This window comes from Crocodylus siamensis, chromosome 3, assembly GCF_052110815.1.
Source record: "Crocodylus siamensis isolate JL-2025a chromosome 3, ASM5211081v1, whole genome shotgun sequence".
Classification (NCBI taxonomy): Eukaryota; Metazoa; Chordata; order Crocodylia; family Crocodylidae; genus Crocodylus; species Crocodylus siamensis.
Genome location: NC_143397.1, coordinates 71,415,450 through 71,438,940, shown reverse-complemented (window position 1 = coordinate 71,438,940; position 23,491 = coordinate 71,415,450). Strand labels below are relative to the sequence as shown.

The 23,491-nt window shown below is 40.3% G+C and overlaps 1 protein-coding gene across 1 annotated transcript in view; it reads right to left on the bottom strand.

Annotated features, from left to right (window-relative positions):
- Window positions 1-276: 276 nt before the first annotated feature.
- PRRC1 (proline rich coiled-coil 1) overlaps window positions 277-23,491 on the bottom strand; it is a 39,108-nt gene continuing 15,893 nt past the window's right edge. The window contains exons 5-9 of the mRNA XM_090038493.1: window positions 17,503-17,605; window positions 10,997-11,160; window positions 10,115-10,218; window positions 7,172-7,274; window positions 277-1,849 (exon numbers count right to left, since the gene is read on the bottom strand). Of these exons, the coding sequence (XP_089894619.1) occupies window positions 1,640-1,849; window positions 7,172-7,274; window positions 10,115-10,218; window positions 10,997-11,160; window positions 17,503-17,605 (684 nt within the window). The 3' untranslated portion in view covers window positions 277-1,639. The remainder of the gene's footprint in view (window positions 1,850-7,171; window positions 7,275-10,114; window positions 10,219-10,996; window positions 11,161-17,502; window positions 17,606-23,491) is intronic.

The window sequence follows — 23,491 nt, the reverse complement described above, 5'->3', positions numbered from 1 at the left end:
AAAGATGTTAAGTATTCTAAATTTGTGAAAGAAATGAGGCATGGAGAAGTTTAATGCATATATAGCAAAAAACATAGAAAGTATTCTTGAACACTTGCCACTGGCTCTCTCCAATGCTTATGGACGGATACTTCAAAGAAAAGGGAACTAGGTTTTCTTCAGAAAAAGCTACATGGAATACATACCAGATACACAAGTCATCTGTGCAAGATGCAGTAAAAACTCATTCATACAAGTTGTGATTGAAAAACAAAACAAAGAAAAAACTCCACACATTTAAAGTAAAAAGGTACAATTCTTTAGGAAAAAAACATTTATTTAAATCTAATTTACACTGTAAGCCAATTATGGCAAAATATATTACTTGGAAACAGGACAGAATTTCACTGGGTACAAACAGGAGCTGGCTAAACAGTATATAAAAATGTCCTCTGAAAGCATCTACAAAAGATAAAGGCAGATCAGTATAAGCTGAAAAACTAGTTTTTAAGGCAAAGCAATTATTTATTCTTTGTTTTAAAAAAAAAGCTATCATCAAAATATTACCTCTCCCAAGTATCTCCACCTTTCTGAATAAAAATGTAGGCTCATGTCTGATCATAGATATAGGGCATTTTTAGCTATGAAGAAATGCCACAAAGATTTGCAATGAAATGCAGTGAGTCCATGACACCTGTAAGGCAATTCAGGATCTGTACCTGCTTTCATAAATACAGAATGTCAGAGCAAAGTATATGAGTGTCACATTTTGCTAATCTGCTGATGGATGAAAACTGATAAAAATTACTTAAGACTCTTCAGTATGCAAACACAGAATAACTGTCTGAAGATAAGAAATAAGTAAATGGATTTTGTTAAATTCCATTGCCGAGACATTTTCATGCGCACATCCTGTCTGATCTAATGTTCATTAAAACAGCTCAGTCTTCCTGTTGGTTTTACTGGGAGATGGACTGAATACATGCTACAAAAAAACTAAAACAAAACAAAAAGTGGAAGACAAGAATTCAGATTTGGACCAGATCTCAACTATAAGAGCATTCATTTATGCTCTCTCTCAACCATTCACTTTTAAAATGCTTTAAAATTACTCAGCATCAGTCCTGAGATGATGTACGTGTAGAGAAAGTACTAAGCACCTACTTATCTTAGGTCCCTAGAAAATACCCAACACAGAGGTACTGAATTGAAATGCAAAAATACATTGGAGATGCTATGAACAAGGCTACTACTGCCATAACTAGTAAATATTTGTACCCCTCTTTAAAAATTATACTTGAGTAAATATAATATTAAATTTGACTTTTCAACAAATGCCTATTACATATCTGAAATGAAAATGCATCCTCCATCCAACAAATTTTAGTGCTATGTGATCCTGCTGTACCAGTTCACTCTAATTTTCTTTTTATGCATCATATTAGAAGTCAATATAATTGATAAAAAAGGAGTTATTCATTTCCATTATTGAAACAATACCTTTCTAAAAAGAAAAAATATATATATATTTTACAGGTAGATTAAAAAATTGTGCTGTATCCAACGAGGACTAAAATATTTAGCTGAAGATGCAACCTTTTTTTCACATCAGACAGAAAGGGGGTGGGGGAGGAAGTTCTCTTTAGTGTCAGGTCTTCTTTCAAACGGTCCTGGGTGGTAAATGCTGTCTGTACATTCCTGCTAGAGCCTTGGCTGCACTGTAGATCATTTGTCGACGGGACATAGCAGTAAATGCCACATGCCAATCGGTCCTGTTGACATTCAGCAAAGTTTTCTCCAGCACTTCCCCCACCGTCACCAATAGGCCCGACCATCTCAGGTTATAGTCCTCGGGAGTAAGATTCTGAGCCTGCGTAATAATATCAGATGAAATTATTTAATTAATGAGGTAAAAGGTCAGATTCTAAAATCCTTGCCTTCATTAGTACCTTATTTGGACAGCAGCCCTATTCATTCCAATGGGCTCACTTGAGAATAAGAAATATGCAAATATTGAAGGTCCCACAACCCTAGTTCTAAAAATTTGTCTCTTGGTAACTGGATACTTGGTCCAGTCAATGGGGCTTTTAAAGTTCCACACATTATGTTCCTAGATGACACAAGACATTCCCAGGGCTACTATGCAGTTTGCCTAGTAACAAAGTCACCCTGGCGTTACCACAAAGTTGTATTGAAAAAGCTGCCAGCCAGATGTAATCAATAAGGATGTGTGTACTTATAGAATGATTTTCATCTTTAGAGGGCTTTAAAAATGTCCAATCCTTAAAACAGCCCTATAAAACAAGTCCATGCTCCATCTCAATAAGGAAATAGAGGATGTGATTGCAAGTTAAACTACACTTACTGGGTTGTTTCTCTGCTACGTACTACTAACCTCGGATACAACATCCTGCAAATGGATAGTGGAATGTCAAGTGAAAGATGACAGTTAACAAGTGGTTCAATAGCAGCCCAAGGGGACAAATGGCTTATCATCCCTGTCAGGAGCAGATTTGTTCAAAATGAGTCATGCAAAAATGACCTGCATAGATGTGTAGAGGGCACTAGACACAAATAATAGAACAAAGCAAATATGAAGGGACTCTTAAATACATTGTAAATAGGCAAGGAAAAGGACAGATTTAGCAGAAAGAACTTAGCAAATGGAAGGAAGCATAGCTTTACAGCAGTGGGAGAGATAAAAGGGTTTTTTCATACATGAACTAACCCATAACATCAAATTGGGATAGATAAGGTAGTTTTGATTTTTTTTACTTCCAGTTAATTAAGACATGTTGAACTGAATTGATGGAAATGCTGTATTTCAAGCTACTGTTACTGGACATCCACAAGAGAAAAAAATCTGATCCTTTAAATAAATGCTTCACTATTGGGTCAAGAGCAACATAAACATAGCCTAGGACTGTTTTTTCATGGATGGATTATATCATGAGTAGGGAAAACAAAAGTCCTAAAACTATGAAGCACAAAAGGTGGACATAGTCCCTTTATATAGGAAATTTAGAGTTATTTCTGTTGGTTATAATACAATGCAAGCTTAAAAGTTTACACTCACTCCTACATAGTGTCCATATACCATATCAAGTGACATTGAACATGGTTATATACCATATTTACTTGAATACAAGATGAGTTTTTCCCTCCCAACCGGCATGGGGGGAAAAGGCCCTCATCTTATAATTGCATAAGGAAATCCCACTAAATATGTTGTCTATCATTAAACTGCTGCCAAAAGCAGCATATGCTCAGCAATGGAAACCCGTTATGAAGCTGATTAAACGTAGCCAACACTGAGTATGACAAACACATGGCCCACACTGGGCAAACTTTTTATTTTTAAGGAAAATTTTTCATGTCCCAGGTCAAATTAGCTGAATTAGCCAGATCAGTTCCAAATCATTTTAATTGTTCATGAACTGTATACGGCAAGTATCCTCCATCCCACACTTTTCAGTCTGGGGCTTCAGATATTTTTAAATCTTTTGGCAGGCATCCTATGTGCAGACCCAAACCCGGAGGCTTGGGGTTCAGATGCCCCCAAGTTTCACTTGCCCTCAGCTGTATGGCTGCAGGAACAAGCTAGGGAGGAATTTCCCATTTCCATACAGTCGACATGTATCCAAGATCCTCCCACTGGAAGCCGGCCAGCGGTAAGCTAACTGTGAGGCTCTCATAGGGAGTCCTGTCCACATGCAGACAAAGGTGCACCCTCTGCTATACAGTGCCGTTTGAAAGTGCATTCCCTTAGCTATGGTATCTCCCCTGCCCACACTGGACAAACATGTTAGGTTTGTTTATTTTGTATTTTTTTAAAGGAATTTTTTTGTGCCCCCCCAAGTCAAATCAGCTAAATTAATTCCAAATCCATGCAAGTCATTTCCAGAACCATGTGTGACCTTGCTACTGGCAAGCATCCTCCCTTCGCCTGGGGCTTCAGATACTGCCAAATCCTTTGGCTGGCATCCTACACGCAGACCCAAGCCCAGAGGCTTGGGGTTCGGATGCCCCTCCATTTTGCTTCAGTTATATAGCCGCAGGAGCAAGCTAAAGAGAAGGCTCTGGCTTTAGATTAATACATAGTACAAACTATACATGATAATGATAAGTAGGTGCCAAAATGCAGCTCAAAAGTGTGTTTATGGAGGACTTGTGCTAAAACTTGCACCAGTTTTAGAAAAAGGTTTGATTCTGGATTAACTAAGTGCATGAGTACTACATACAAATTGCTACAGCCATGCTTAATTTTGAGGTTATTGTTTTGAAATTTGTCCCTCACTTCCCTGTTCTCAGGGAGAGCAGGATCTGTCAATAAGGAGTGAGGAAAAGGTCTGCAGGGGGGAGCAGAGAGCAAAGGGGCTACCTGACCTACCCCCCACCCCCAATTTATTTTCCCTGCTGTAGCAGTGGGAATCGGACAAATTCAAGGCAAACCTCCAGTACAGTAATTAGATTCTATACCTAGAAAAATTATAACCATTTTATAAAATTTTCCATATACGGAATCTAATTACTGGGGGGGTCATCTTATAATCAAGGCTGTCTTCTATTAGAGTAAATACCATATATCAATTAAGCAGATCCATTTATGAAATCTTCCTTGTCGACTCCTGCTATGTAGTAAATAGAACTTTTCAAAGTCTGAAGTCTTTTAACCTAAGAAGGAATCATACTACTTGAATCTATAATCTGGTCACAAAATCCTTGGACACAGGTATCATGGTGGATGTAGTCTTTCTGGATTTTAGGAAGGCCTTTGACACTGTCTCTCACCCCATTCTTGTTACAAAATTAGGAGATTGTGGTGTTGATCCCTACACAGTCAGATGGGTCACCAATTGGCTGGAGGGCTGCAGCCAGAGAGTGGTGGTAGACAGGTCATTTTCAACCTGGAGGGATGTGGGCAGTGGGGTCCCCCAGGGCTCGGTCCTTGGGCCCACACTGTTCAACACCTTCATCAGCGACTTGGACAAGGCGGTGAAAAGCACCTTGTTCAAATTCGCAGATGACACTAAGATGTGGGGAGAAGTGGGCACACTAGAAGACAGGCTGCAATTGGATCTGGACAGGTTACGGGGGTGGGTGGATGAGAATAAGATGGGATTCAATACTGACAAGTGCAGGGTACTGCACCTAAGGAGGCTAGACAGACACTTTGCCAGGGTTGTTTGACCCCAGCATTCTTTCCTGCCCATGGCATGGGAATGGACTTGATAATCTGCTCAGGTCCCTTCCGACCCTACCAACTATAAGTTTACTACTATTTAAATAGTAGCAGTTATTGTAAGATTCAATGTATTTTTATAAAGTGGAAGAAATACTTATTTTACTGCATATTAGAATAATAAATGTTGTTTCAAAGAGACTGTAAAACTGTAATAAAGAACAGGTAGGTATCCTAGCTAACATGGCCAGGGAGCAAAAGACAACGAGAACTTCACCCACTGAAGCTAGTAGTAAATTTTTCCTCCAGCTTCATATTTACTTATTCTTCCTGAGGAAAACTGAGTAACAATGTGTTGCATTTTTTCCTTTAGCACTTCTATAATTTTTACAAGGTTGCAGAACTTCTGAAAAAAGTTAAAAATGTAAAAAAAGAAAAACAGGAACAAAAACTCCACACCCCACAGACATTCTACTGGAATTCAGAAACAAGTACACAGGAATTTGGGATTTAAAAGAAACTGAAAGTTAAACTCTAAACCAACTATTTTGTTTAAAATATTTTCATGGGAAATTTTCTAAAGAAAAAAAAGTTATGCCACGTCCAGCTGTAATGTATAAATTGCAACCACTGCAGGGGACTGCAGAATTGGTGGGAAAGCAGAGAAAAAGGTTCCAGTGATGACTAAACAAATTCTTATCCTTTACATCTTACAAAAGCTATATAAATGTTGGACCACAGTTGATGAAATGAGTCGAGACATTTCATCTTACTCTCAAAGAACCTTCCCACTGGAGATACATCATTGACATTCCCTCCCTTTCTTGAAATACCAGAGCCCAAAAGGAAAAACTGCCTCACCCTTCAGATTATTTAGATAGAAGTGGTCTCGCTGTCACTAGAAATAGAGTTTTCTTTTTCTTGTGATTTTCACCTACTACATAATGGTGGTTTTTACTGAAACTGATGCAGCCTGTTGCTAGTTGTTGTATATTAATAATATGCATTAATATTAGGACAACTGTAGTAAGGCTGGGAACTGAACCCAGGACTGCCAGATCCCAAATTTCCTAGATCCAAACTATACCTCAAGTTATGGGAAAGGATCCATTTTATTGGGTTTTTTAAAGTTACTTTAGATTTGGTAAGGATTTCCTCAGAGGCTCTTCTTTATTGGGAGTTTCTTTCCAGGTTAGCAGTTTTGTGGGACAAGCATGGTTAATCCTACCGGCTAACTGTAGAATGATGCCAGAGTTACAGTGCCATGAATGCACAACTCAAAGCTTTGAAGGTTATCAATAAAGAAAGAAAACCTTAAAAATGAAGATTAAATATGTGCTAGATATATTAGCTCCCACTCCGTGATGTACAGTGTAAAGGCAGACCCGTATGGCTGCATTTCTGGTAAAAGCCACGGGCCTCTATGCTGGCTCAGGGTTTTGCCTATTTACAAACTGCACAAGAGGAGCAATAGCTTGTGATGCTATTCCATTATGCTCAATACAAAAGCAAGTCTGTTGTAATTCAAAAGCTGCTATCACTCTCTTGCAATCACTAGGAAGAAAGAGAAAGATACTGAATCAGCATTAAGTTGTAAAGCTTATTTTAATAATTCATTTTTTCAAACATTCTATGTTTCTTTTACTGAAAAGATTTCAAACATTTAAATAACTTTTCCTGGGCTCAATGCAGAGTTTTTACAGCATGCCTTTTGCCAGTAGCTCTTCAGTCCAAATCAGCTAGAAAACTCTACAAGTAACTACAATTTTTCTGGATATATTGAGTTTTAAATAAATAAAAAACACTTTATCTCTAAGGGTATTTACATATATCGACCACGACCATCACAGCAGTTTTCATCTAGATCTTACCTTCATCTTATAAATAAGAATTGAAGTGAAGAGATATTTGCTATAGTATGGAGTTGTATCATTCATGATATTAAATCAAAGGAAGTCCTGGCTCCCAAAACTCAAGCTATTAAATAACTAAGAAATGCAGAAAACTTACCTGTTGAACGTATTGTAAAGGCACTGGTGTTGCTTGGGTGAAAGTTTCTAGATGAATCCCATGGACTGGATCTTCAATAATCAGACAGCCAATGTCAAACCACCTGTAATGGCATACAAATTACCTACCCTTTAAGCAGTAAACTGAAGAATGCAGTGTCAAGGATGGTGCTTCAATTTACAGGATGTTGCAGAGTACATGTATGAATTTATTATTGCAATAAAGAATCTAATGGGTACATTTTGATATTTTACAACTAGAGCCTATAAAAAGGCACTGCTCTATTATATAAACATAGGTAACTCACCATTCACTGAAAAAATAAATCAAAAGGAACACCAGTAGGATATATATTTGGACATATTAGCTATACTGTAATTTTCACAGAGTCTTCATAAACCCGAGGTTTTGTTCTTAAGTCATCCTTTGTTAAGCCCATGGACAAAATTAACATTTAACCACTGTGAAAAGGGAGGGGAAGTTGCAGGTTGGGAACACACACCAGCTGTTACACTGTTATGCTCCTATAGTGATACAAGTTAGCTAAGTACCTGTAAGTTTAACCTGGAATGAAATAGGGTTATAGCTTCAACGTTTACTACATTTGTATCCTAACAGGGCAATGGTTCTACAGCTACATTGTAACAGCTTACATCAATAATGACTTGATACAATTGTTAAATCTGGTTACTCACTAAATAAAAACCTGCATCTCACTCAGACTCACAGAAGTAATCCCATTTGTGGAGACATAGTGTATATTCACATGAATTCACAAAAAAGTAACTCTATTAAAACCAATTATTTAATGTGTTAATTGAAAAGAACAACTAGACAGCTTACAAATAATATGGAGCACAATCCATTAAAGTACATAGGGCCAGCATCTAGATCATTTTCCTCATCTGGTTTGTAGAGACTAAAATATTTTTTTCCTAGCAGAGTCTATGGTGGCATGATCTGGATCAAATTAAGGCTGACATATTGTCCCTAGCTCATGTTTATTTAATTCTCACAACTGTGTCTACAGTTAAATGGTTCCAGCTGAGAGAATAGGGCACAGGAACTATTAAATCAAGTTTAGAAGGGGAAAAGATTATTGTGGTGTTTTTTCTGATCTTTACTTCAGAAGAATGGATGTTGTTGCTATGAAGATTATGTAAAGTTGGGGTTGTAGTCTGGAAGATTCAGACCGTAGGAACCAACTGGCTGGGCCACTTCTGCTTCATGCAAGAGTGAGGTTAATAAAGCCAGCCAGGACAGGACTAGCATTGATAACACTGCTTTGGGTTCCTGGTCTAAAAAGGTGTAGGGGAGGGAAGGAGTTTAAAGGGGATGTAACAGGGGACCACTCTTCCATTTAAAACATGTAAGAATGCTGAGCAAGTTACCTTGAACTGCAAACAGCCAAATAAGGGAATTGAAAAGTATATTTACATAGACCCAATAAACTGGGTAAACGTTCAATGCCACAAATACTGCTAGAAGTTAAAAGGGGTAGCAATTTCCCTTCCTTTCCAATTGCTGCAATATGAGAGGGGAGAAGTTCGTACTGACCAAAATAAAGGTTTAATGAGTGGCTCTCTAAGCAAGTGAGGTACCAGAGATTGGTGAGAGTTCACTTGAAGGCTCCTCTTCTGGGGGATTAATGGATTTGCAAGACAACTCTGGTTAACACCCTGGACTGTGACATGTTGAAAAATGATACCTTGATGAGCTATATATCCAAGGATACACATTTTAATATTATATAATGACTACCAGCACCAAGTTCTATTATTTTCACAATGTTAGAGGCAAGAAGAGGCCAAAAAGAACTAGAATATCTTTAGTCTACTATATAAAGAGACTTTTAATATTCCCCTTTCAGTAAAAAAAACCTTATATATAAAGAATAATTTTGCTCTTGTGAAGTACCAGGGCTCATTCATTTAATCAGGCTTTGCTTCAGTTACATTCCTTGTACCTCTCAATATGCAAAACAACACTGCAGTCCTGGGTCATTTTGAGCATTATACAGACCGCACTTACAAAGATTTAGGAACAGGTAAATAGAAAACAAAAGCCTTCCTTTTTTTCTGCCGCACTTGGGGCATATGTCTCCTGTATAATCAATTTTTTCTTAAAACCTTCTCTGTAGCAATAAAACCATCTAAACCAAAAATTAGATAAAATAAACATACTTGCTTATTCTGCTTCCTTTTATGTTCACTGAATGTATGAAATATATTTTGCTCCATTCAGTTAATATTAGGTTAAATAAATAAGAAAGGATTCAAATTTTCTGTGTGTATTTTTTGTTTGTTTGAGATGCCTATTTTCTAAAGTAAACACATTAAGGCCTAAGAAGTAGACCCTAATGCTTCTGACATTGCATTACAAAATTAATCAACAGTAATCTGTTAGCTCCAACTTTCCTTTGATGACTTATTAAAACTTGAATTCTAAATGGAATCTCTAAAATAGAAGCATTTTTATAACTTCCTAGAGTTGCAAGTATTTTAAAAAGTAACTGAAAATGAACCTAACTTGAGAATACTGTCAATTAGTAATGAATAGAAATACTCAGTGTACCACTACAATGCCAGTAAGTCAGCTAATACACTCTCCAAATGAGACGTCATTTCAGAAACGGAACTAGCTATCAAACTGGAACACATAAAACTCCCTCACTTTTGACAGTTAGCTGCCCTTGTGTCATGCTTTTAAACTTTGAATCCCAGTACATCTGACAGATTTTAGCTATTAGTTAACTTATACGGCTTTTTGAAATTGTGCAGTCTCTTGTCCAAAGCAAAGTCTGCCAAGGTAATATCATATACCGACAACTTCCCTCCTTTTCTCTCTTGAGAAGGATACTGCTAATAATTCTTTATGGACTACCTGAACCCAATACAGAATGCTCTTTTTTGCTCCCAACCTGAATAAATTAAAGCTTCTCACTTGTCAGGAAGCAATTCTGCGATGAAATTTTCTACAGACACAGCAGGCTGTTTCTCATGTATCACTCCAGTCCGACGCAAGCTGTCTATCCTTTCCTGTGCTCCCTAAACGACAACATAACAAGCTCTTAGAGAATGTTCTGAAAAACCCACAACAGAGCATAAAAAAAGATGGAAGAATGTAACCTTTAACCTCCAAGATAAACCACAGACATTATACAGCACCACAGGAATTTTAACAATGCTAATATTTGGAAATAAAGCTCTGAAATTCCAAAAGTTTACAGAAACTATGACAAAACACTTATTTTAGATTTGTCTTTAAACATTAGGAATTAAGTTACTCATTTCCCAAGACAAAGTAAAAGTTTTAAGATTCCCTTACTTTTAAGCAGTGCTGAATTTCACTATGGTTAGTAGGTGCATAAATATTTCCATGACTCATACTCTCTTTCTCTAGGCTTATATTTTGGTTGTGATAATCATGTTAATATATTTTGTATCAACATAACAACGGTAGGGCAAGAAGAATCCTTTAAAATGTGCAATTTTTTTAGACTGTTACTACCCAAGTTGGTTGGGGGCCAAGAACTGACACACACTGAAAGTATTATAAATGATAAATAACCAGGTATGGTTGCATTAGGAAACTGCCAAAAATAGTATTTATGCTCCTCAGTCACTTCTAATATATACCTTCCCAAGAAGACACAGATGTTCTACTAATAACGGATCTGACATGACCATAATAATAGACAACGATAACCAAGAAAGCTTTCCTCAATGCCCCAGTTAGGATTTTCTAAGTACATTTGTCACTCAAAAACTGCTGGTGTTCAAGATCTCCTAACTGAGCTTTCTCCATCATTATTCACCCACTTACTTTTAATCCAGCTGCATAGCCAACAGGTTGTGGTGCAATATTTGACTGTCCAGCTTCCCCAGTAACTACAGCCATTCCAAAGACTTCCTGGAAAGCATCTCGAATGGCAGCCACTTTTACTTCTTTGTTGGAGGTAACCACTATGTCCAGCTCTCCTCCAGATTCTACAAAGACAAAATGATTTTGTTGAGAAAACCTCATTAAATACGTTGGCTATGATTAAACTGCTGCCAAAAACAGCATGTGCTGAGTAATGGAAACCAACTAGGAAGTTGATTAAATGTAGCCAACAGTATGCATTACTATAAAATATATGGCTCATACTTTTTTTTTAAAGACATTTTTTGTGTTCCAAGCCAAATCAGGTCCAAATTCATGAGTTAGTCCAGAACCATAAGTGGCCCTACAACCAGCAAACATCCTCCACCCCCACCAGGGGCTTCAGATATTTCCAAAGTCTTTGCATCCTACGTGCAGGCCCAAGCCTGGAGGGTTGGGGTGCGGATACCCACAAGTTTTGCCTGCCTTCAGCCATATGGCCACAGAAGCAACACATTTTCATAAAGTGTGGTTTAAGCCTCAACACCTCAACAGGTACTAAACCACACCAAAAGAACAGTTATCCCCCAGGAGCTTAAGGAAAACTGCCCTCATGGATCCAGATACATGGTGTTTCCCTGCCATGCTGGACAAACATAGTACAGCCCACCTGATGAAGACACACAGTAGTACCTATTAAGCACAGTCCCCCTCAGTGCTGACTCTTTTTAGAGTCCCCCTCTGCAAACATTTTGATTCCTTCTGAATTCCCACAGTTGAGCTATGCCTTTCTGTCCCGTTTCCAATGTTTCCTAGTTCTTCAGCCTTGAATGCTGGCAAACTTCACAAAACAGGGCCCCAAACAGTTCACCCAGAATCTCTCCGTTGCCCCCCACCACATCCTGTTACATACATTTAATGTAGCCCCACCCACCATGAAGTGAAGCCAGACCAGATTTCTTTGCAACTTATCGACATATAAATTTTGGAGCATCCCAGGACTAGTGACAAGAACACCCGGTTCCAGTCATGAGTGGGGGCTAATCAATACATGTATCCCTTGTAAGGAGAAGGCAGGGGGGTTATCTAGAGTACACACACACATTCCCCCATAGCAGTGTTGAGCTGTAGGGCAACTATGGCTTGAAATGCTGTTGACACTGCTGGGTCCCAGCCCAGTGATCTATATGGTAAATCATGAGACTTTTAGATTTGGAATTATATCAAGTCTAGCTCGTACTCTATATAAGGTTGGTGCCAAAGTGCTCTTAAAAGTACCTTTATGGAGTTCCTGAGTTAAAACTTGTAGTAGTTTCAAAAAAATGTAACGTACATCAATTGGATGACAAAATCTTTGGGTATAAAATGCAAATTGCTATAGCTATGTTTAATTTCAAGGTCCATGTTTTTATATTTGCTCCTCACTTCCACATGCTCGGGAAGTGGTGGGTCTGACAGTAAGGAAGGGAACAAGAAGCTGAAGGAGGAAGAAGTAGTTGTGGGGGAGGTAGAGGGCAAGGGGACTACCTGGCTCCACCCCCAAGATTTATTTTCCCTGCTGTTGCAATGGGATGGGCACAAATTAAAGACAAACCTAAAATAATTAGTTTCTATATGGAAAATTATAACACATTTATAAAATTGTCCATACATAAAATCTAAGTAGTGGGGTCATTTTATAATAATAATAATAATCAGGGTTGTCATATCTGAGCAAATACAGTAAAAACATTTCTTTTGAAGCTCTGGCTAACTTCTAAGCATCCTTGAACCATTAGCTTCAACATTATTTGAATCTCTTTTCTTGCATCTCTAAGCACTTTACATGTTTCTACCTCTGGCTTTCTTTTTCTTACATTAATTTATTTCTAATATCCATCTAAAACTTTAAAATCTAAAAGGAAAAAGTTTCCTTTTTTAAAAAAAGCTTCTACTATAAGCACAGCAGTTTGTACTTTCACTGTAAGGTTAGAACACTATTCCAGAAAGAAAACCACCCTCACCATGCAGCTTTTATTTAACTGCTTATGACTTAACACAGCAGTGCCCAACCTTTTCCCACCCTCAGCCCAAAGAGGTGATGTTCAGACCCTGTGCAGGCTGGAGCCAGGGGGGTCAGATCTAGTGCAGGAGTCATGTCCTGGCCCCAAGCTGAGCCTGCTGTGCAGGGTTTGGAAATTTGGCATTAATGCATCTGACCTGCAGGCCAGAGGTTGAGCACCGCTGTTTTTAAAATGTTAAATTATCCTCATTTTCTCCATAAAATAGTATACAAAGTCTATGACAGCACTGTCCAAAAGTTCTTGCTGCAATATACTTCACTATGCAAAATCAGTTGAAAGAGTATGTTGTGTTGTTCTTTTCCAGTAAACATTCCTAAATTTGAAGCAATTCAGTTAGATGTCAACTTTCCATGTAAAGCATCAAGAATATGAAGACTTTGCACACAAACAGCATACTTTGCACATAAACTGCCAGTCTATGAATCTAGTTCCTTTGAGGGCTCTTTGACTGCAAAAGTACATAGAAAATTATGCAGCACTTTATATAGTCTTAATGCACGAGGGTCAAAGATACAGCCCAGAACCCCATCATCTGCTCCCTGGTGCTACTCTGGTCCCTGAGTCCAGAGCTGAATCACATGCTGTGGGGCTGCTTCCACAGGCTGGATGAGTGGCATGGGGCCAGTCCCACGCCACTCATTATGGGCCAGATGAGTTTGATACCCAGGTCTAATGAGTGGGAGAAAGGCAAAGTAGATAATGGATTTGAAAAACAAGTGCTGCTTACGCAAGCATTACACCTAAAAAACCTGATGCTGAAGTCTACAGTATTTATTTTAATCACCACAAACAAGAGATTTTCCAGAAGAAGCTTGAAATTTAACATTTAAAAAACAACAACAGCAACAACATTTACCACAGCCCAAATTATTTGCAAACCTTCAACTGAAGGAATACTTCTTTATTATTATTTTTAAAAGTGGGGGGGTCGGGGAAAATCACTGAAGACTTGCTACAACAGTGACTACAGAACATTCTACCAATGAGTTAAGTTTGAAAAACTATTTTTTTTTGCGTGCCCATCACTGAACATTAGACAACTGCATTAAAACTTGAGTAATGGCAGAACAGAAAAATATCCCCGATGCTGAGAATATCTTAATTTGAATAAGAAAAAAATCAATCACAGGAAGAGACACTTACTACAAACACCTAAACATTTTAAGATTCAGTGAAATTAAATCCTAGTAGAGAGCCTTAAATGGAAGAAAATCTGCAAAGAGGAATGGCTGAAGTACTGAAGACAACTCATTATGCACCCATTAAACTACTGTGTAGAAGAAGCTTCTTTAATATAAGAAACGCTACAGAGACTATATACTGTATCTTATCATACCACAGGTGAACGGTTTCAAGGACCACCTCAGAAATATAACTAGCTGGGTAGGAAAGAGTTTAGAGCCGCATTGCTATGCCCATTGATCTTAGTGGAAGTTTTTCCATTAAATTAAGTGCAGTACACAGCAACAAATCATAACTGCAAGGCATGGTCATTGTTCCCCTATTGCAAACATTATCTAGCAAATGGATAGCATGTGTTCAGTCATCTTAGACATCATATAGTCCTACAGCATGGAAACAACTGTTGTGTGCGCCAAAGTTATTAAATGTAGTTCCCAGGCAACACAAATAAATAGTGGCTTTAACTACACGCGTCGGAATTAATGTGACGAACTTGCATCTGAAATTCACCTCTGCTCCGTGACTGTCCAAATTACAACAGATGCTTTCATTACATAATGTGTGATATACATTAGTTGCAGCTACCAGCTCTGCCAATACAATATAAGGTTACCTGACAACCTCCATTGTAAGATACTGTTTTTGGTTGCTGAATTCTAAATTTCCTGAACCGTATGTAATCAACGTTTACCAGTTTGATATTTTCCCCTCACCCCAGAAAGTGTTTTCTTAATTTTTAATTGGACTTATCATTTACTTCACTCACAATGAGCTGTTGAGATGTTGTCATTTAAACATAATAGTTTTAACATAAATAACCTTCTGTCATTTTTTAAATATTCCACATCCTTCCTCTCCAAATACTAGCAAGAGGCCAGAATCTATAGCAGGGGTGTTAAACACAGGACTCATGGGCCAGATCAGGCTTGTGGAGCCTCACGATTCAGGTCATGGTGCTGCCCCTGGGTCTGTCAGAACCACACAGGGCACAGCACATAACCATGGGGCAGGACTAGTCCTTGGGCTGGATCAGGCCCATGGTATCTTCCACCTTTTAAATCCCTCCCCTGGGATACCAGATCTGATAGCTGCTCCAGCTGGTACAGGACCCATGCTGCATGTGGCACAAATCCCAGACAAGCCAGAACAGGCACCATGTGCTGTACAGTCCAGCTGGAGTGGCAGCTGCGCCGCATGCTATGCCCACCCTGGCCAGATTATGCCACACACACAGCTGCTCAGGGATGCAGGCTGCACCTAGTGCTTATTCCAGCTGGTGCACACAGCACTCACAGATACTGTATGAAGCGCAGGTCCTGGATTGGCTGGAGCAGGTGCTGAATGCAGCGCAGTCCCAAAGCAGCTAGGATGGGTCTCTCACATGGCTCAGTTCACCTGGGGTGGCCACCATATGCAGCACAGCTGCCTCTCCAGTCAGACTGCATTGTACTACATGCAGTACCCAGAGCAGCTAGAATGGGATCTGAGCTGCACACACAGCACAGGTCCTAGATGAGCTGAAGCAGCTGCTGGATCAAGTATGCCCAGGGGGGGCATCTATTGACCCAATCTAGCCCACAGAATGACCCCACACCACTCATCTGGTCTATGGGGCCAGATGTGATTGCCATCCCTGGTCTATAGGCTCCCACCTACACCACAATTCTATTTTGACTCCTGTAGCTTTCTGGTTTAAAGGTTTCTGTTAGCAAGAAAGCAACTTGGATCATCCAAACAGCTCTCAGATCTGTATATTGAAAATATACCATATTCCTGTCACTTCTAAAGTTCTATTCCCACCAATTAAGCAGCAATGGAAGTACTGCTGCTTTCCTCCCAGCCCACTCACACCGATCAGAAGTGACTGGACAGCTTTAAAATTTAACTTTACCCATGTTAGGAATTATTTCAAAGTTCCCAAGTCATTTTGTTAAATATATGATGTGGCTGAAGGAGAGAAAGAAATTTTATCAGAAGTTTTATCTTTTCCTTCCCTTGCCTCAGTAACCCTTTAAAGTAATAATACTCTGTGGCATTGTTAACAATCTCCAGTTTTCACTTGCTAGCATACAATGGATGTGGTGTGTGGAGCATGTTTTTCCCCAAAATCCAAAAGTAGATACTTAACCAGAACCGTACATGAAAAGCAACTGAGAGCTAAAAAAAAGACATTACACTGGAATTTTCCCTTTCAACGAGGAACAATGTTTTAAATGCAGTATTCTTTAGCAAGGTCTCGAGCTTTGCCTCTGTCTCTTCCTCTTGTTTTTTGTATTTCACTAGCGTTTCCACCAGCAACCACAACAAAGGGAAAACTGCCCAGAGTGTTAACAAGCAGAACATTAAAAAAAGCTCTTGCAAATATTCAGAAACACATTCTGATGAGTCTTCCTGAAGGTAACAGCATAAATATGTAGTAGAGAAGCTGAGATAATATCAGGAGAAATGGCATAGTTTGGAGTTGGTAAGGCACCAAACTGGGATTTTACATTCAGCTCTGCTATCAACCAACTTGCTCCATAAACTCAGGAAAGCCACTTCATTTCTCCCATGACATGTTCCCCTTCACTGGTAGACTCTCTTAATTATTTAGATAGTGAGCTCTCTGGGACAGGAAGCTAGGACTTTCAAGCACTAATGTAATATCTAAACCATGCTAGGTGCTGTACACCTACACTGAAGACTTTATTATAGTATTAATGAATGGGAGAAATGGATACCCTCTAAAAGGAAAACGTTGGGAACCAAAGCCCATAGAGAACAGACTTGCTGAAGAGTACTGTTTACGGCAGAGCTGGGAATAGAAGCTAAGTTTTGATAAAGCTCAATCTAGCACCTTTACCATGAAACTGGACTGCCAAAATTCAGCTAATTCAAAGGCTACCAAATAGAACGGATTTTTATGACTTTCCAGTATTTGAGGCCGTTACTGCATGGAAACACAGACATCGAATGATCCTAAATGTAATGATTGTCACTATCACCATCACACCACTAAAAGGCAGTATTGTGTAACTTGAAATCAGGTCCCACAATTAAAATAGTCTGTCTTAACAAGATTTAGTATGTCACACTCCAGGTATTCTGTTAAATTGCCCGTTTCATTTTAAAACAACTATACAGTAGGAAAGCTTCTTCTGGAAAGTATGCAAACCAAAAGTGGTCTGAAGTACAGTATGGTTCACACTCACCACTCTCTTGAAGTTTGTCTTACGTACTTACTGATGTAAGGAGCCATGCCAGGATCCAGCGTTGTAATCATGGTCTCTACTGAGTGTTTGGTTTTATCAAGCACTGACTTTACCATAGGATTTCCAGCAACACCCTACAGATAAAAAAAGAGGCATGCACTATATATCATGTTTATTCTAAAAATCAAATCAAGCATTTTCCTAAAGTCTAAAGTGGAAAAAGAAAAACAATAGAACCATAATACTAATTCTACTCCCCCCCCCACCGCCCAACACATGCATACACTAAGACAAAGATTTTCCAATCATTCAGAACAAAAAGCAGGCATCTCTAAGAACTAACCATTTAACATCAATCTATGCCTAGGAGACAGTATTCAGATTGAAACGAAGCTAGTCAAATCTAGATGACTGACAGCTGATTTTAATTTACTTGATTGCAACAGGACTATTTCACGAGTGCAATTAAACTTAAGCACATAACTGTTTGCAGGTTCCAGGGTTAAAACTGTATTCAAGAATCTCTCAAAGATTTTGTACAACTAAGAAAGTCTACATAACTTTTAATTCTTGACCATAACCAACAATCTACTATATATTTATTGTGAAGTATAGGTTACTCTCTCAAACAGGTCAAAGTTTTCATAAAAAAAGAACCAGAGAGTCTCTCAATGTGTGTATTTAAGCAACAAAGGGTGGGGTTTTCAGAAACACTTAAGTGACTTAGTAGCACAAGTCCTATTGATTTCAAAATGACAAATCCATAAAGTTCAGTTAAAAGGTTTCAAGCTCTGAATTCCAGAAATTCAATTAAAAGGTTGCACTGGTTAAGACTACTTTTTTGGTGTTGATGTGCTCACAGAAAAGATATTAACAAAGGCCTGAGCTTAACATTTGTGTAGATACTTAGACTTAAGCATGAAAACCCCTCAGCTGAAAAAACATCAAAAATCCCACTACCATTCAGCAAGTATGTGCAAAATATAACTTCTAAAGCAATCTGAGACAACAACATGAGGAGAATGCAGAGACTGGATTGGCAATTCCTTGGCTGAGGACCCTCATGTGTACTTAGGAAGACACACAAGCCACAAATAAGAGATCTCACTTTCATTGCAGCCTAACTGAATAATCATACAATCTGCTCCGATTTTGTCGCTAATACCTCACTACTGCCTTACTATTCAATGGTTTTAACAAAATGTGTATTAAATAACCTCTTTCTCAAAGAGCAAGAGCACTGCCTGTTAAAGGTAATGCACTACCAGGATCCTTGGTCCAGAAAAGTCAGGGTTGAATTTATGCCTGGGTTTCCAGCATTAACTACTGGATGCTGTCATACTATGGAACCAGGCTACCTGAAGTATTCAAAAGAATGGTATGAAGGAGGATCTCTTTTTGAAAAAGAATCTTAAAATCACAATGGGCTCTATTTTTGAATGGTTCATTACTGATGTTTTCTGAAGCAACAGAGCTGAAAGTCCTCTGTTTATATGTAGTCTCCAGACAATACTGGCACAGGCCCTGCATATCTCTGCCAAATTGTAGGTGGAGCTGCTTTCTTCTGCATTTAAAAGTGGAATCAATATGAATGTAAATAGCGTTCCAAATCTTACAAAGTGCCAATGTCACTCAACAGCAATATAATCAAACTTGGTTAAATTTATGGGGGAGAGGAGTGAAGACATCAGGGGCATCCATGTAACACTACTCTAGAGTAATATTTCACAAGGCCCAATTTTTTTTAATGAACAGAATGAACAGTTTTAAGTCCAGCTTTAGAAATTTACATACCTAAATTTGTTTTGGTGAAAGGTAAGTATCTTATAGCACATTTTCCCTTTGTATGAAGCATGTTGTTTGCTTGTTTACACAATATTTAAAATTATAAAGCAATCAGAGGAATTAACATGATTGATGAGGTATTTTGAACTGCTGCCTGAAGAAACCCTTTTCACAAAATATACATGTGTTCTACATAATCTCATAGTTGAAATGGTTAAGATGTTTAGAAGAAAATCTCTAAAGTGAAATAGCCATGAATCTGATGGTTATGAAACTGCGATAGCTGAGAAAAATGCTAAGAAGGGACCACATGCAGTGATCCTACAGTTACCAAAGGGTAACTCACTTTCCTCTTCAAATAGGTGTCAGTATGTATCCCATTACAGACATCTGGCAAGCAGTTTTCCTACCAGAGAACAGGACTGAAGTTCCAGCTGTAACAGCAAAAACAGCACTGTTCTCCCAAATCTGACATCCAACCTGGATGCCACATCACAAGCATAATTAACAAGGATTAATTTGCTATGCAACACAGTTAACTTAATCATCTCTCAAGCATAATTTTTGAAGCACGTGAATAAGATGCTTCTGCCCGGGTGGAGTGTATCTTGGTGTTTGTTAAAACCAAATCATGGTGTGGACCATATTCTCCCCTGTCATTGACTGCTGCTGATTTTTGTTGCCAGTCATGATCTAAAAGAGTAAATTTGAGGCCAGATAAAGGAGGAGGGTGGGGGAGTGTCAAAAGGTACCGACATCAGGGGCAACTGTTAACCCACTGGGTGCTGTCCACAACAATACAGCAGCTCCGTCAGTCACGAGAAGCCCCATCTGTTAGATCAGTGTTTCCTAACCAGTGTGTCATGGCACAATGCAGTGCCATTAGAAATGAACAGGTGTGCTGTGGAAATTTGTCATGGCAATGAGCTACAATGAGCTCATATGTACAGGGATGGGGAATGCCTTGACTGGTGTACCACAGAAAACTTTTATTAATGTAAGTGTGCCTTGGGTTGGAAAAGGTTTGGAAACACCGTGTTAGATGGCCCACCACTATGGGCCATATGTTTGACACCCCTGACACAACACACCACAGAAGCATTGTCAGGAACATTACAAAGACTAGTTGAATGGCCCTCAGCCCTCTGATGTTCACAGATTTCATACTGTTCTAAAGTCAAGCACCTTAGAGTTGTTGATGGTTTAGGTGGGTGTCCCAGCCTATTCCTGATGCATCAGTAATAGGAGTCATCAAGAAAAATAGCTCCGCTTTCCTGATTTTGACAAGTCTAGCCACCAAGCAAGCTTTTCTGTGACCTGAGACAGAGTTATGATCATTCTTTTAATGTGATATCCAAACATGGAACATTCAGACTGCAGCCACAGTTGGAAGGGCTTTGTGTCAATTTTAACACGTAGTATCATGAAAAATGCAAGACATGTGACCTAAATGTCCCAGGCACATACACCCTGATGTCATCAAAACCAACTATACGCTGAATACTCCTGAATGGAGAGAGTCTAACAAGTATGCTCTTCTACAGTTTCATAGATTTCATATTTCATAGACATCAGGGCTGGAAGGGACCTCGGGAGATCATTGAGTCCAGCCCCCTGCCCAAAGGGCAGGAAGTCAGCTGGGGTCATAGGATCCCAGCAAGATAAGCATCCAATTTACTCTTGAAGGTGTTCAATGTAGGTGCTTGAACCACCTCCGCTGGCAGACTGTTCCAGACCTTGGGGGCTCAGACAGTAAAGAAATTCTTCCTTATGTCCAGCCTGAAATGGATGCACGGCAGCATTTTGGTCGCTTTATTAGCCGCAGCATCGCATTGCAGGCTCATGTTCATCTTGTGGTCAATGATGACCCCCCCAAGTCTCTTTCTTCTGTAGTGCTATCCAACGTAGCACTGCTGAGCCTATAAGGATGCTGCAGGTTTTTCCTCCCAAGGTGGAGAACCTTGCATTTTTTGGTGTTAAACACCATCAGGTTCTCAACTGCCCATCTGCTGAGCTTGTTCAGGTCACCCTGGATCACCCGCCTATCTTCTGGCGTGGAGGCTTTGCCCCAAAGTTTGGTGTCATCGGTGAACTTGGCCAGTCCACTCCTGACTCCAATGTCCACATCATTAATGAAGATGTTGAACAGTATGGGTCCAAGGACAGAGCCTTGAGGGACCCCACTGGTCACAGGGCACCACGATGAGCGACTGCCATCAATTACAACCCTCTGGCTCCAACCACAGAGCCAGTTTCCCAGCCAGCGGATCGTGGTGGAGCCAAGGCCACAACTGGCCAGTTTGGCCAAGAGGTGATCATGGGATACCAGATCAAAAGCTTTTTTGAAGTCAAGATATATGACATCAATCTCTTCTCCCTTGTCCAGGTGATAGGTCACCTGGTCATAGAAGGAAATGAGATTGGTCAAACAAGACCTACCCGCAACAAACCCGTGCTGGCTATCCCTTAGGATGTTAGCCTGGGCCAGTCCATCAAGGATGGCCTCCTTAATAAACTTTTCTAAGATCTTCACCAGGAAAGAAGTCAGGCTAATGGGCCTGTAGTTAGCCGGATCCACTCTCCTCCCTTTCTTGAAGATTGGCACCACATTGGCCTTCTTCCAGTCTTCGGGCACTACACCAGAGCGCCAGGAGTTTTCAAAGATCCATGCCAGGGGCTGGGCTATGACGCTCGCCAGCTCCTTGAGTACCCTGGGGTGCAGACTGTCAGGGCCGGCTGACTTGAAGGTATCCAGCTTCTCAAGATGTTCCTTCACGAGGTCAGCATTTATGGAGGGTAGGGGATCCCCATCACCCAGATCTCCCTGTCCCACAGCAGGCATGGGCGTCCCATGGGACTGATGAAAGACTGATGCAAAGTACCTATTTAATAGGTTGGCTTTTTCCTGGGCATCAGTTGTCAGTTGCCCCATCTGGTTTAGCAGGGGTCCAACTTTGCCCTTGCTTTTCCTCCGGCTCCCTACATATCTGAAAAAGGACTTTTTGTTGTCCTTGATGCTTGAAGCTAGTTGGAGTTCAGTTGCAGTCTTGGCTTTCCTGGTTTGCTCCCTGCAGGACCGGACCAGTGTAGAATAATTCTCCTTGGAGGTGAATCCCGTCCTCCATCCTTTGTAGGCTTTCCTTTTTAGCCGCAGGAGGTCCGCTAGGTCCCTGGAGAGCCAAGAGGGCTGCTGTGCCTTCTTGCTGCCTTTCCTCCATGTTGGAATAGATTTAGCTTGTGCATTGAGGATCACTTCCTTGAGAAGCAACCACTCTTCTCGAACTCCCATCTCCCTGGGGTCATGGTCCCTGAGGGCCTGACCGACAAGCCTCTTGAGCTTGTCAAAGTCGGCTTTTCTGAAGTCAAGGACTTCTGTGTTGCTGACTGACTTGCCAGCTTTACGGCGGATGGTGAAGGTGATCAGCTCGTGGTCGCTGTCACCCAGCTTCCCATCAATCACTAGGTCGCCGATTAGGTCGTCCCCCGTAGCCAGTACCAGGTCGAGCAGCGCTTTGCCTCTCGTTGGCCCACAGACTTCTTGAGTCAGGTAGAGGTCATCCACGCACGAGAGAAAGCTTTGCGACTGCTCGGATTTTGTTGAGTAATCTTCCCACGAGATGTCCAGGTAATTGAAGTCACCCATGACAACCAAGGTCCTGGAGCAAGCGGCCTCAGTCAGTTCCCGGGCGAACTCCTGGTCAAGCTCAGGACTTTGAGTGGGAGGTCTATAGTAGACTCCCACCGTTGTGTCCCCTGTGCCGTATTCCCCACGAATTTTTACCCAGAGGGTCTCTAGCTGTTCATGCTGGTCGCCAATATCAGCTTGCAGGGACATGTAGCTTTCCTTCACATAGAGAGCTACCCCTTTTGTCAACACAATTCCTCCTGTACAGGGTATAGCTCTCTATACCCGTGGTCCAGTCATGGGTGGAGACCCACCAGGTCTCCATTATCCCAATAACATCATAATTCTTTGCACTGAGCAGGAGGATGAGCTCCTCCTGCTTGTTGCCCAGGCTCCTGGCATTAGTGTACAGGCAGGCAAGTGTCCCCTTGGGGGCTCTTGCCTTGCCCACAGATTGTGCCAGGGCTGGGGCAGGGGTGGGCTCCCTTAAGTGCCTTGGTCTGCTGGCTTTGCAAGGGTCGCTCAGCGGGCCAGCAGTGGCAGTAGTCCCCCCATCCCCCAGCGGGCTTAGTTTAAAGCCCGGTGGAGCAGGTCAGCCAGCCTGGCTAAG